This window comes from Sorex araneus, chromosome 2 (genome assembly GCF_027595985.1).
Source record: "Sorex araneus isolate mSorAra2 chromosome 2, mSorAra2.pri, whole genome shotgun sequence".
NCBI lineage: Eukaryota > Metazoa > Chordata > Mammalia > Eulipotyphla > Soricidae > Sorex > Sorex araneus.
The window spans coordinates 368,302,677-368,315,177 of NC_073303.1; the positions used below are offsets into that span (position 1 = coordinate 368,302,677).

At 49.3% G+C, this 12,501-nt stretch overlaps 1 protein-coding gene across 2 annotated transcripts in view; it reads left to right on the plus strand.

Moving 5' to 3' along the window:
• Nucleotides 1–12,501, plus strand: part of CDH20 (cadherin 20) — a 239,990-nt gene that overhangs the window by 172,242 nt on the left and 55,247 nt on the right. For both annotated transcript variants that reach the window (XM_055125038.1, XM_055125039.1), the window contains exon 2: nucleotides 4,004–4,408. In XM_055125038.1, the coding sequence (XP_054981013.1) occupies nucleotides 4,181–4,408 (228 nt within the window). In that variant the 5' untranslated portion in view covers nucleotides 4,004–4,180. The remainder of the gene's footprint in view (nucleotides 1–4,003; nucleotides 4,409–12,501) is intronic.

Below are 12,501 nucleotides of genomic sequence, written 5' to 3' on the forward strand. Positions count from 1 at the left end.
AATAATAATAATAATAATAATAATAATAATAATTTTCACAAGTGTATAGATCTGTGAAATGGAGTGACTGGGAGATATAGCTTAGCAGGAGAGTACTTGTCTTGCATATGTGAGGCTCTGAGTTTCATCCCCAGCAACACACACACACACACACACACACACACCACACACACACACACACACACACACACCATAAAATACTATGCACATTAAGTCCCTGCAGAATTCCAGCTTAGATGCACCCACAAAATACATTTCAGGGCTTCCCTATTTTTCATTTGGCTTTTCTTCTGTCACTCTAAAGACTCCTTTCCCCTCCGTAGAGGTACCGTTCCTACCTAGCCCATAAAAAACAAAAGCTCCCAGAAGCTGAATAAGTCATAAGTAAAGAAGATAGAGCCAGGAGCCAAACTGTCTGGCTTTGTTTAGTGTCCTCAGGAAAAAACATAAATAATTATCTATCTTAAGGCATATGGAAGATTCTCTTTGTGATCACCTATCACAGTATCCGGGCAATGCTCCTACCTTTTTGCTTGTTTGTTTGTTTTAAGTCAGACCCTTTGTCTTCTAAGTTGCTGAAACAGAAGAGTTGATTCTCATCAGTATTTTCCATAACTTAATCTCCTTGGTCCCTTCCTCCATAGTGCTTCCCCTAGAAAAGAGTCTGAGCACATAAACTGGTTTCCTCTCTATCAGCTCAGAGACAGACAGACAGACAGGCAGACAGGGAGAGAGAGAGTGAGAGAGAGAGAGAGAGAGAGAGAGAGAGAGAGAGAGAGAGAGAGTGTCAACGACTTGGCACCACACCACTATTTTAATTTAATTTAATCTGGGGGAGTTTTTAGGCCACACCCAGTGATGCCAGGGATTACTCCTGTCTGTGCACTCAGAATTTACTCCTGACAGTGCTTTGGGGAGCATATGGAATATTGGGGATTGAACACAGGTCAGCCACTTGCAACGTAAGTGCCCTGCCTTCTGTACTATCTCTCCAGCCCAGCACACCAACAGTCTTTGCTTAACAAATATACAAATATATTACTCTAAATCCAGATGCACCTTGCTTTTACTAACAATCTGCCTTTGGAACTAGAAGCAGAAGGAAGCAGTTCCCTGTTCTGTTGCAGAAATTTCAGTCTTGCCCCGGTGTTGTCCTATTCATCATCTCCCACTGAAGGGATTTATTTCTTATTCAGAAACCATTGCATTGTTTAGTAATGACATAAAATGATTATAAGACAGCTTTCTGATCCTTTTGTTTGTTTTACTGATATTTGAGGAGCTGAGATGATAGGTGGAAAGTGGAAACTGAGTCAACATTCTTGCATCTGTTTTGTTTTTTCTTTGGGGGTAGGGAAGGGGATCTCACCCAGAGATGCTCAGGGATTCCCCTGGCTCTGCACAAAGAAATTCCCCCTGATGGTGCTCAGGGGACCATAACTGGATGCTGGGGATTGAACCCAGGGTTGTCCAAGTTCAAAGGAAGTGCTCTATCCACTGCACTTTCTTCCCAGCTCCTCTTGCATTTGTTTTAATCCAGTGCTTTATGTGTAAACACACACAAAAGGAAGGAAAGGGGGCCACGTGGGGCACAGGGCAGCAGCACTCTATCTCTCCCGCCACCCGCATTTGGTAGTCTCCAGCTGCTTCCCCTACCCTGGGGAGATTGATGGCGATGATGAGGCAGGCAAAGGAAGGAAGGAACGGAGCCAGGCTGGTTGGTCTCAGTTGCAGTTTATTCCATTCCCATCTCCATTCTCCTCTGATTCTCTGCCTGCTTCTTCCTCCCCCATGCTACTTCATTCTTCTTCTCCTCTGGATCTGGATCTTGATCTAGCTTCTCCAGATCTGGCTCTGGGACTGGCCCCCAGCCCACTCTTATAGCCTAGTTAAATTCCCCAGCATGAGGGGTCGGGGCTTACACATAGGTATGGTCACAATCAATAGGGGTAGAATTCTTTCCCTCAGGGGATGCTGCTTCTAGGACAGATTCTCTTTCAGCAGGACACCCACCCAAGAGCGGAATCCCATGGGTGTGTTTCTCCTCTCCTTGTCCAACTAACATATAAGTATTCATAATATTAATCATTTTGTATGGACATAGCAAGAGATGCATTAAGCTTATAGAATTGCTCTCCTGGGGTCATCTCGATCTCAGACTACAGTGCTCAGGCCAGATTAGTCTTTCCTATCCCTAGTAGGGTCCTAGTCTCGTCGTTACTTTTGGATCATGACATGACATGTCCATGACCAAGCTCTTAACATATAGGCACTTAATATATAGGCACTCTTAACATTAGGCACTTTGGCCAGGCCCATCTCGATGCCAGGGTAGCACATAACTCACCACTTGCCCTGGGTCCATCCTGTCCCTCATCGGGACCCTTCTTTTGGGGGTGCTAGGAAGTAAGGGCAGCTGAGGCTTAAGTCGAGAAAGCAGATGCCCGGGAGTGAATACTATTTGAAGCCAATTAAATCCCATGTTCCAAAGCATAACAACTCTCTTTCTTTGTCCACACAAAAAGGACATTGTTTTAAAGTAAACTATTCAAAAGACACAAGGAGAGGAGCAAGGCAATATTAACTTACAATACAAGTTCACTGTCCTAGCAAGGTCTGACCTTACAAATTAACAGAGTCTGATTAGAGGGAAAGCTGACTAACTGGTAGGGGAAGAGAGCATAGAGAAGTGGTTACAGATAGACAAAGGAATGAGAGTAACTCGGGCGCACTTTGATGGGTGTGACCCAATACACCTAAGCTCCTTGTGGCAAGGAGAACAGGACATACAGATGTTATCTTAAAATGTTTAGAAATTATTACCAGATAAACCCAAACTCTGTGGCAAGGGAGAAAGGACAAACCAATGATATCCTACACTTTTTATGCCTACAGATGAGCATTGGTTCATCTAATTTTAAACTGCTTGTAGATATAAAATAACTTTTAACTGCATGAGTCTGAAGCCCCCAAATTTGTTCTGAGAGAATGTCAGAGGTTCTCCACATTAACTATCAAAATATTAAGTCCAGAGCAGACATTTCAATTGTTAGAGGGCCATGCGCACTGTGAACTTCATTAAACTCGGTGAAAGTCAAGCAAGAAAAGGTTGATGAGGTCATCAGCAGGAGTGAGGTCACCAGCTAATCTGACTTCAGAACAACCTAAGATGTTGCTCTGATTTATAAAACCGTGTCCCCAGGTTGAAGTCTACATCCCTTTGCCCAAGTCTCTCAGATTGGGGCAGAGGGAGGGGGAGAATGTTGGCTGGACTCTCTTAGCTTGACTCTGGAAGCATGTCACTAATAGCACTTAAAATTCAGCTGTGAATGATATCATGATTAACTGATGGCTCGAGTCCTAGAAAGGTCACAGTGACAGCCCCTATCAGTACTTCAGCGCTGAAGCAGTAGAGTGTGAAGCTCAAATGCTGCAGTGAGCTCAGAGAATGATTGAAGTCAAAAGTGATTCATGGCTGCTTACAAACGAAGCCCCAGACCCCTCCTATTATCAGTAACAGGCGGGGAGGCACAAGATCACTGTGGGAAACAAAAAAAAACAGTGTGTACTTTTGTTTTATTAAGCAAGCCAAGAAAAGCAGTTGAGCTAATGAAAATATTAGTTATTAGCTGTAACTTTTGGAAATGAAATGCTGTTTTTAAGAGTTCGGGAGTCTGTCTCATCATAAATATTTCCAAGAGCATGCTATGAATTCGAACCAATCAATAATATAACATAACCCTTCAGCTTCTTTGCCAGGGGAGGAGAAATTTATTTACTAGTTTTAGTTCTGCTGAAATCCATAGGCAAAGGTTTGGAATTGATGAGAGCGTGAGAGGTTGTCTTCTGTTTCATCAAAATGTTTTGGCTCCGCCAACATTTCTAAAGCATGTTATGACTCTTTAACTCATTGAGTGGAATATTTACTGACGTTTCTTAAGAACTTGCTAGAAGCCCACCGCAAAGAACCTGCCATCACACACTGTTTTCCTTAACTTGACAGGAAGTGAACTTCAAGAGATCGACTTGACTCAGAATCCCCTTGGGGCCACCTAAGGACCCGATTCCCCGAGTTTGTTTTGTTTTGTTTTCATTTGGAGAAGACGCCCAGTGCCAGCAGCTAGATCGCCCCGTCCGTTCCTTTCTGAAAACCTGGCATCCCACGTGGATTTCTGGTAGAATGAGCAATGCAAAGAGCTGGCTGACACTTGGCATGTCCTTGTGTTTCTGGGGCTTGATGGATCTTACCACGGCCGTTCTCTCCGGCACCCCGACCCCGCTCGGCAGCTTGGAAGCGCTCCTGTCAGACAAGCCCCTGGCACACTCGAGAACCAAGAGGAGCTGGGTTTGGAACCAGTTTTTCGTTCTGGAAGAGTACACGGGAACCGACCCTTTGTATGTCGGCAAGGTAAGGACAGCAGGGGAGTGACAGTGCCCGGTGTTGGGTATGGAAATGGAACGAGACACGGAGTGGGCTGCCAGGGGGCCCTCCCTGCCCCCCCCCCAGCCTGAACACAGTTGTCATGGGTGATATCTTACTTCGCACCTAGTTGAAATTTTATTTCTACTTTGTCAGATACCAGTCGGAGAGGGTTCTCCCCTCGTTCTGAGCCTCTGTTCTGAGTAGGGAAATAGAGGAATTGGAGTTTGGAGAAAATTGCCTTGGAGCCTGGTGGCTTCTCTGCCGGCCCCCAGAGGCACCAGCTTTGAGGGACAAGGGGGTGGAGAAAGAAATGCCAAAATGCAAAGGGAGAGCCAGCTAGCGCTGGAGGGTTTCTTTGTTGTTGGTTGGATCTATCCCCTCCACACACACCCCCAACCCCCCAAGGCATTTCTACAGGTATTGCCTGAGGTCTAAATCTAATGATGGGCGAGGCAAGGCGGGCAGGGTGGAGAATACAGCATTATTCATTTCAGAGGATCCCAGTCGGTGCTTTAGGACAGTTGGAGACAATCAATGAATATATTCATAAACTTTATACTTGAACTCCCTTGATTTATCTATCATCGTTTCGCTTCTCCATCCTGGCTTTCTCCCGTGTTTACTTTATTCGGCTGTTAATCAGAGACCATTTTGTGAAAGCAACCAAGTGAGCAAAACGGGAAACAAAGAGCTAATTAGAAAATAAATTATTCATTCAGATGATAACTTGAACACTTGCTTAGCACAGAAGCTAAGAGCGGAACCCAACGCTCCCGATGGTTTTGCATGGCTTTGGAGGGGTCACTATGCCCCCTTAGCCCTGACTCCATCCGTGCTGAACGGGAAGTGACGTTTTCTCAAGAGCAGCGTCCATTAAAGCCCTAGCCTTGCGCCCAGCACTTCTTAGCTCAGCATCTAATGCGTCTCCCTGCCTCGGCACTCGGCTGTGATTTCAGGGCCCTCAGCACCAACCTACTCCTAGACCCAGGGTTCCCTCTGTGGACCTATCACCAGCCCCTACCTTGGACACTGACGACTGCTTTCTTGCCCCTGACTCAGTTTCCCCTCTCAGCTCCATGACCTTCCCTTTCACATGCTTCCCCTATCCTGCTCAGCCTCTTTGCTGATCCAACACACCCCAGTTGTGGGTGGCCTGTAAGCTTCCCTCTGCTCACTCGCCGTCCCTGCGGTTCCGTCACCACCCCTACACCCATCGACCGCAGCCTCCTTCTCTGGCTCTCTCCACTCCCTGTGCTCTGGGCACGGAGACCCTCCGTGCTGCTGAGAACTCCATATTTCTGCCCAGTGCCTCCCCCAAAGGTAGCGGATCGGGTGAAGTGGTTTCTCCTCCCAAACTGAGTCAGCTTCCTTCTTGCCTTTGCACGCCATCTCCCCATGCCTAACGCCAGGGTTCAGCCTCCCCTCCCTTTCTCTTGCCTCTCTCCCCCTAGCATGCTCTCTCCTGCAAACTCTGTCAAATTCTATGCCCATATCAGTACCTGGTCTCTCTCTTCTCTCATCTCCAGTCCTACCACTACACACACACAAACACACACACACACACACACACACACACACACACACACACACAGGCATATACAAAACTCCTCACTGGTCTCCTTGTTCCCGGCGAGACTTGCTTCCAGTCTATTCTCTCCTTGTCTCTTAACTGGAGGTCAAGCCAGGTCCCTCTGTGTCCAACCCTCCGTGTCTTCCTTGTCCTCTGAATCATCCCTGTGCACAGCTAACAAGGCTGGTCCCCTCTGACCCCGCCAGCTTCCCTGCCGATGCCACTTTCTCCTTTACCCGCTCCAGAGACACGACCTCCTAGCACTTCCTCACATCTGCCAAGTTTTGCATATTGTTCCCCAAAATAAAGTGCCCATCCCTGGCTTTTTTTTCGTATGCCTCCATGATCTGCATCTTGGCTTCTGGGACCCTTCTTTTGGGTTCATGCTCACCGCCATTCATTTTTTTTTCATGGTTCAAGTCAGAACCTCCATGTTCTCCTCTGGACATGAGCACTGTTTGGAGTCTGAGACTGTATCACTGTATCACTGTCATCCCATTACTCATCGATTTGCTCGAGCAGAAACCAGTAGCGTCTCCATTGTGAGACTTGTTTCTGTTTTGGAGATACCGAATACGTCACGGGTAGCTTGCCAGGCTCTGCCATGCAGGCGGGATACTCTCGGTAGCTTGCCAGGCTCTCTGAGAGGGACGGAAGAATCGAACCTGGGTCGGCTGCATGCAAGGCAAATGCCCTACCCACTGTGCTATCGTTCCAGGAGCCCGAGACTAGATTGCAAAATTGCAAACTCACTCAGGGAAGGTTGTGGCTTCCACATTCTCTCCCAGGGCTCAGGCTGTACCTGCCACATGGACTGTGCTCAGAAACATGTTTAATGTTTGAGTCCAACATGGTATAGTTATGATTTAAAGAACCTAACATATGTCAGGGGCTTAAACACAGTGCCTGGTCCAGAGTACGATCTTAATAAACATTCGTCTCTAGGAGTAGCGTAGTCGTAGCCGTAACCTGAGAAGTAGCAGCAGGAGTGACAGGATAGCTGCCGTTTTCACAGTACCAGCACCAGCAGTGTAGGGAGTCTATTATGGGGCAGGCTGGAGCAATAGCACAGTGGGTAGGGCGTTTGCCTTGCATGCGGCCAACCCGGGTTTGATTCCTCCACCCCTCTCGGAGAGCCCGGCAAGATACCGAGAGTATCTCGCCCGCACAGCTGAGCCTGGCAAGCTTCCCATGGCATATTTGACATGCCAAAAACAGTAACAACAAGTGTCACAATGAAGACGTTACTAGTGCCCACTCGAGCAAAACGATGAGCAATGGGATGACAGTGACAGCAGCTCAAAACTACAGGCACTTGGTGCAGCTGGACCAGAGCATTTGCCTTCCATGCTGACCTGGGTTCGATTCCCAACACCCCATAGGGCCCCCCCGATCCCTGCCAGGGTGACTCCTGAGCACAGAACCAGGAGTAAACTGTGAGCCCTGCTGAGGGTGGTCCCAAACGGAAAAGTTCAAAAGGCAAATAACCAGGAAAGCAACGCAGCCGCCGCCCTCTGATCCTCAACCCTCTCAGTTCTCTCTGACTTTCCTTCTCTCTTTCTCCTCCCTTCATGCACAGCCATTCATCACAGCCTGTCGCTCTCTCTGCCAGTCCCTCAGATTTGCCACGTCCTCTCCAGAATGTCATTCCTGCTGTCGCTCTCTTCTCCATGATTAGATCAACCAAGCAGGAGTGCCTCGTCTCCTTGGAGAGGGTCTTCCCGTCCTCCCGGGGGCTCAGGACACTGCCCCCGCTGCGGTGCCCTTTCCAGCCCGTCTCCCCCCTGGTGCGGACGGCGATGCCCTGGGGGGCCCCAGTGCTTCCAAAATTGGATCGTCCTCTTCTCTGATCCAGCCCTCGCGTGTGACCCAGTTCTGATCCCACCCGACCTCGGTCCCCTTGTGGGTCCTGGTGCACGTGTGCTCCCACCCCAGAAGGACACCTGGTCTTCCCAGGACACGCTGTCACCTTGCCTCTTAAATTCCACTCAAGTTCCCCAGGGCCTTCACCCAAAAGGCATTTTCTAGAGGAATATTCCTTCCCCCTATGCAGAACTTCAAAGCCTTCTAGCTACTTAGTATTTGTAAAAGATTCCTTCCAACTAGCGATGGTATGAATATTTTGGCTAATGGGGTTAGAGAGATCGTTCTGTGGACAGGACTGTCTGTCTTATACGCAGCTGACCAAATTCAATCCCGGACGCTCCATAGGGTCCCCCAAGCCTTTCCCAGGAGTGATCTCTGGGCACAGAAGAAAATCCTAAGCACAGACGGGTTTGAGCCAAAAAAAAAAAAAATAATGGAGGGAAGGAAGGAAGGAAGGAAGGAAGGAAGGAAGGAAGGAAGGAAGGAAGGAAGGAAGGAAGGAAGGAAGGAAGGAAAGAAGGAAGGGAGGAAGAGAGAGGAAGGAAGGAAGGAAGGAAGGAAGGAAGGAAGGAAGGAAGGAAGGAAGGAAGGAAGGAAGGAAGGAAGGAAGGAAGGAAGGAAGGAAGGAAGGAAGGAAGGAAGGGAGGAAGGGAGGAAGGAAGGGTGGGTTTGAGCCAAAAAAATGGAGGGAAGGAAGGAAGGAAAGAAGGAAGGGAGGAAGGGAGGAAGGAAGGAAGGAAGGAAGGAAGGAAGGAAGGAAGGAAGGAAGGAAGGAAGGAAGGAAGGAAGGAAGGAAGGAAGGAAGGAAGGGTTTGAGCCAAAAAAATGGAGGGAAGGAAGGAAGGAAAGAAGGGAGGGAGGAAGGAAGGCAGGAAGGAAGGAAGGAAGGGAGGGAGGGAGGAAGGAAGGAAGGAAGGAAGGAAGGAAGGAAGGAAGGAAGGAAGGAAGGAAGGAAGGAAGGAAGGAAGGAAGGAAGGAAGGAAGGAAGAAAGGAAGGAAGGAAGGAAGGAAGGGTGTGTCTGGCTAAATTGCTGAAGTGGCTACGCAGCTACAGTCCATTTAAGGCAGTGTGTTAGCATCAGTAGCTGCTCTGTGTGCCTTCCTTTAGCGCTTTCTCTGCTCCCCACCTTCCCTGCAGCTCTCCAGTCCCAGGCCAGAGTCTAGGCCCGCACAGACGCAGAGTGGGTCGCGCGAGAGCGGGGAGAGTGGCGCCAGGGCGTCCGCCTGGAGCAGATCATTCCACCCGGCCGTGCTGGGAGGTTGAGTGTGATTCACGCGCTCAGTAACAGCCTCAGGACTTGGCTCGCGGAGGTTGTGTGTTGCCGCAGTTGCACAGACGGCAGCAGGAGCAGCCCAGATGGAAACGCACACTAAAATCCGACACTGGCGCCGCGGGTGTCTCTCTCCCTGGCCCGCTGCACCGCCACGGCTCCCGCTTGGCCCCGAGAGCTCCAGGACCGGGACGGAGGCTGACCGCATCCTGGCCTCTGTGGTGCCCGGGAACCAGCTGTCCAGCCCAGCCCCAGCGTCCAGGGCACGTTTCCACCTGAATTGGGGACATTCGTCCCGCGTGGAGATTATTTCACGCTCACAGGCCCAGACACTTGCCCCCTTTCCTTCCTTCCGAAAGAGAATCCACCTGCCTTTCATTCCTTTCCCCCGGGGACACTCAGCTGTCACCTTGAGCCCTGGGAGATGTCTGTTTGGAGAGCCAGCGGGTATTTACTTATCTCAGAGAGGAGTGTGGCAACAATTATCAGCTGTAATTGGTATGGCCTTATAAAATCCACACTGGGCTTTCCCGGCCGGGCAGGGAGGCTGGAGCTAGATTCTATTGACATATCGCAAAGAGCGGGGCTGGCGCAGGCAGCCGGTGGTGGTGGTGGGGTGGTGGTGGTGGTGGTGGTGGTGCCCGGTTCCAAGTCATGCTGAGGTTAACAGCTACACAGAAGCTGGCGAACCGCCGACTGCACTCACTTACTGCGCTCCCTGAGCCGGGCGAGACACTGTGAAAGGTGACAAAAAAAGAGTGAAAATCACTCTGGTTTGGAAAATCCTCAATCGACTGAGATTTTTCTTAATCTGCGTTTACTTGCCATTACTTCTTCAGTAGACCTTCTGAACTAAAAAAAAAAAAAAAAGTGGGTGAGGTGGAATATCCACCTGCCTTATTTTGTCTAGGATCTTGGGGAGGCGGGGGGTGCGTCCTCCCACTCCAGACGGAAATAGTGCATCCAGATGCTCCTTTCCTTCTTTGCGGTCGCCGCGGCTCAGTCCGTGTGAGCGGAACTCAGTGTGGAGAAATACGGCACACGTTTCCATTAAACTGCCAGTGTGTTGAGTGACAGAGAGAGAAGCTGTTAATGTCTCCTTGGCAAGTCTCGTGACCAGATGTATTTTCTCTGGTTTGTGGACCCAAAGTGTGCGTTCCCGCGTCTCTCGGTTGGGCCTTCGTCTTTCTCTGCGTCCACTCCACCTGGTGGCACTGGGGCAGGGACCCTGCAAGCCTCAGTTTGTCTTTTTACAACAACCTCCCCTTGGGGAAAGGGAGTGAGATGGTAGCGAGGGAGAACCAGATGCAAGAGGAGGAAGAAGGGGCACTTGGGGCTGGAGCGATAGCACAGCGGAGAGGGCGTTTGCCTTGCACGCGGCCGACCCGGGTTCGATTCCCAGCATCCCCTATGGTTCCCCAAGCACTTCCAGGAGTGATTGCTGAGTGCAGAGCCAGGAGTAACCCCTGAGCAATGCTGGGTGTGACCCAAAAAAGAAAAAAAATAAAGAAGAAGGGGCCCTGGTCCCTTGACGGGGCCAACAAGAGCTCCGGTATTTGGCTTCTTTCTGCATTTCTGACCAGCCTCCACAGAGCCCTAAGGTTATCAGCACCAGGGGAGCACTGCCTTCTCAGAGCCGGGCCCAGGGAGCCTCCTCTGAGCTCCCGACTTCCCACCACTCCCTCCTCAGGGCTTTCAGGCCAGACTCCTCCAGACTTCAAACTCCAGCAGCCCAGCGTCTTCTACAAACCCAGCCCGAGGGGCGCCTGCAGCTTCCTAGAGCTAATTAATATCTCTGCTCCCTCAGGGACCCCTTCTGAGGTTTCCCTATTAACTTCTCTGCTAGAATGACTGCTTCGTGTCTGGTTTCCTCGCGCGATGCTGAACTGATAGCATTGCACCCCTCAGAACTCAGGTCTGTGTAAGCACATCCAGCCCCAGCAGGCCTGAAACTCTACCTGTTCATTAGACGTCTCTCCTGTTTGTCTTCTGATAACCTCACAGTCTGTCTTCCTTTCCCTCCCCTTCCCATTTTCTTCTTACACACACAGAGAGAGAGAGAGAGAGAGAGAGAGAGAGAGAGAGAAAGAGAGAGAGAGAGAGAGAGAGAGGGAGAGAGAGAGAGAGAGATGCTTGCAGATTCTTTACCAGCACACGGGCCATGATTTCACAAAAAGTGTTAACCCTCATTAGACCCCTTACACCATTCTTTTAGCAAAACTCTACTGAACATTTACTACACTTGAGGGCCCACAGGAAGATGAAATCCACATGTTTCTGACTCCACGAACCTCAAGAATGTCTTTCAATACTCACAGAAGCAAACACGGTAGCTTTGAGAGTCGGCCACACCCCATTTGACATGGGTCAGGTGGGCCAGGTGGGACCCGAGCCTGGAAACAACCTTCCCCGGAGCGGTGAATTCCCGAGTAGCCTCTGCAGCATTGCAAGCGTCTTCTGCGGGCACCTGCTTATTAGGCAACACACTATAGATGATAAATAAAAAAGCTCAAAGCAGTATACTTGGTATGTTCTTTTTTTATTTTTTGGTCTTTTTTAAATTAATTAATTAATTAATTTTTAAAAGAATCACCATGAGACACAGTTACAGACTTTCAAACTTTTATGATTACATTTCAGTCATACAATGATTGAGTACCCATCCCTCCACCAGTGCCCATTCTCCACCACCAGTATCCCTTCCACCACCCCCCATCTCCCCCGCCTCAACCACCCCTCCCCACCTCTGTAGCAGACACACTCCCTTTTTCTTTTTAATTAGCAAATCACCGTGAGGGTACAGTTATAGATTTACATATTTTCATGCTTGTGTTTCGGTCATACAAAGCTCGAGAACTCATCCCTCCACCAGTGCCTATTTTCCACCACTGATGATCCCAGTATCCCTCCCACCCCCAATCCCTTCCCCCCCACCCCACCCCGCCTCTGTGGCAGGGCATTCCCTTTTGTTCCCTCTCTCCATTTGGGTATTGTGGTTTGCAATAGAGGTATTGAGTGGCCATCGTGTTCAATCTATAATTTACTTTTGGCACGCATCTCCCATCCTGAGCAGGTCCTCCAACCACACTTTATTTGGTGTTCCTTTCTTTATCTGAGCTGCCTTTACCCCCAGCATGTGAGGTCGGCTTCCAAGTCATGGAGCAAATCTCCTGGTCCTTATTTCTACTATTCTTGGGTGTTAGTCTCCCATTCTATTATTTTATATTCCACAGATGAGTGCAATTCATCTATGTCTGTCTCTCTCTTACTGACTCATTTCACTTAGCATGATACTTTCCATGTTGATCCATGTATAAGCAAAGTTCATGACTTCATCTTTTCTAACAGCTGCATAGTATTCCATTGTGTAG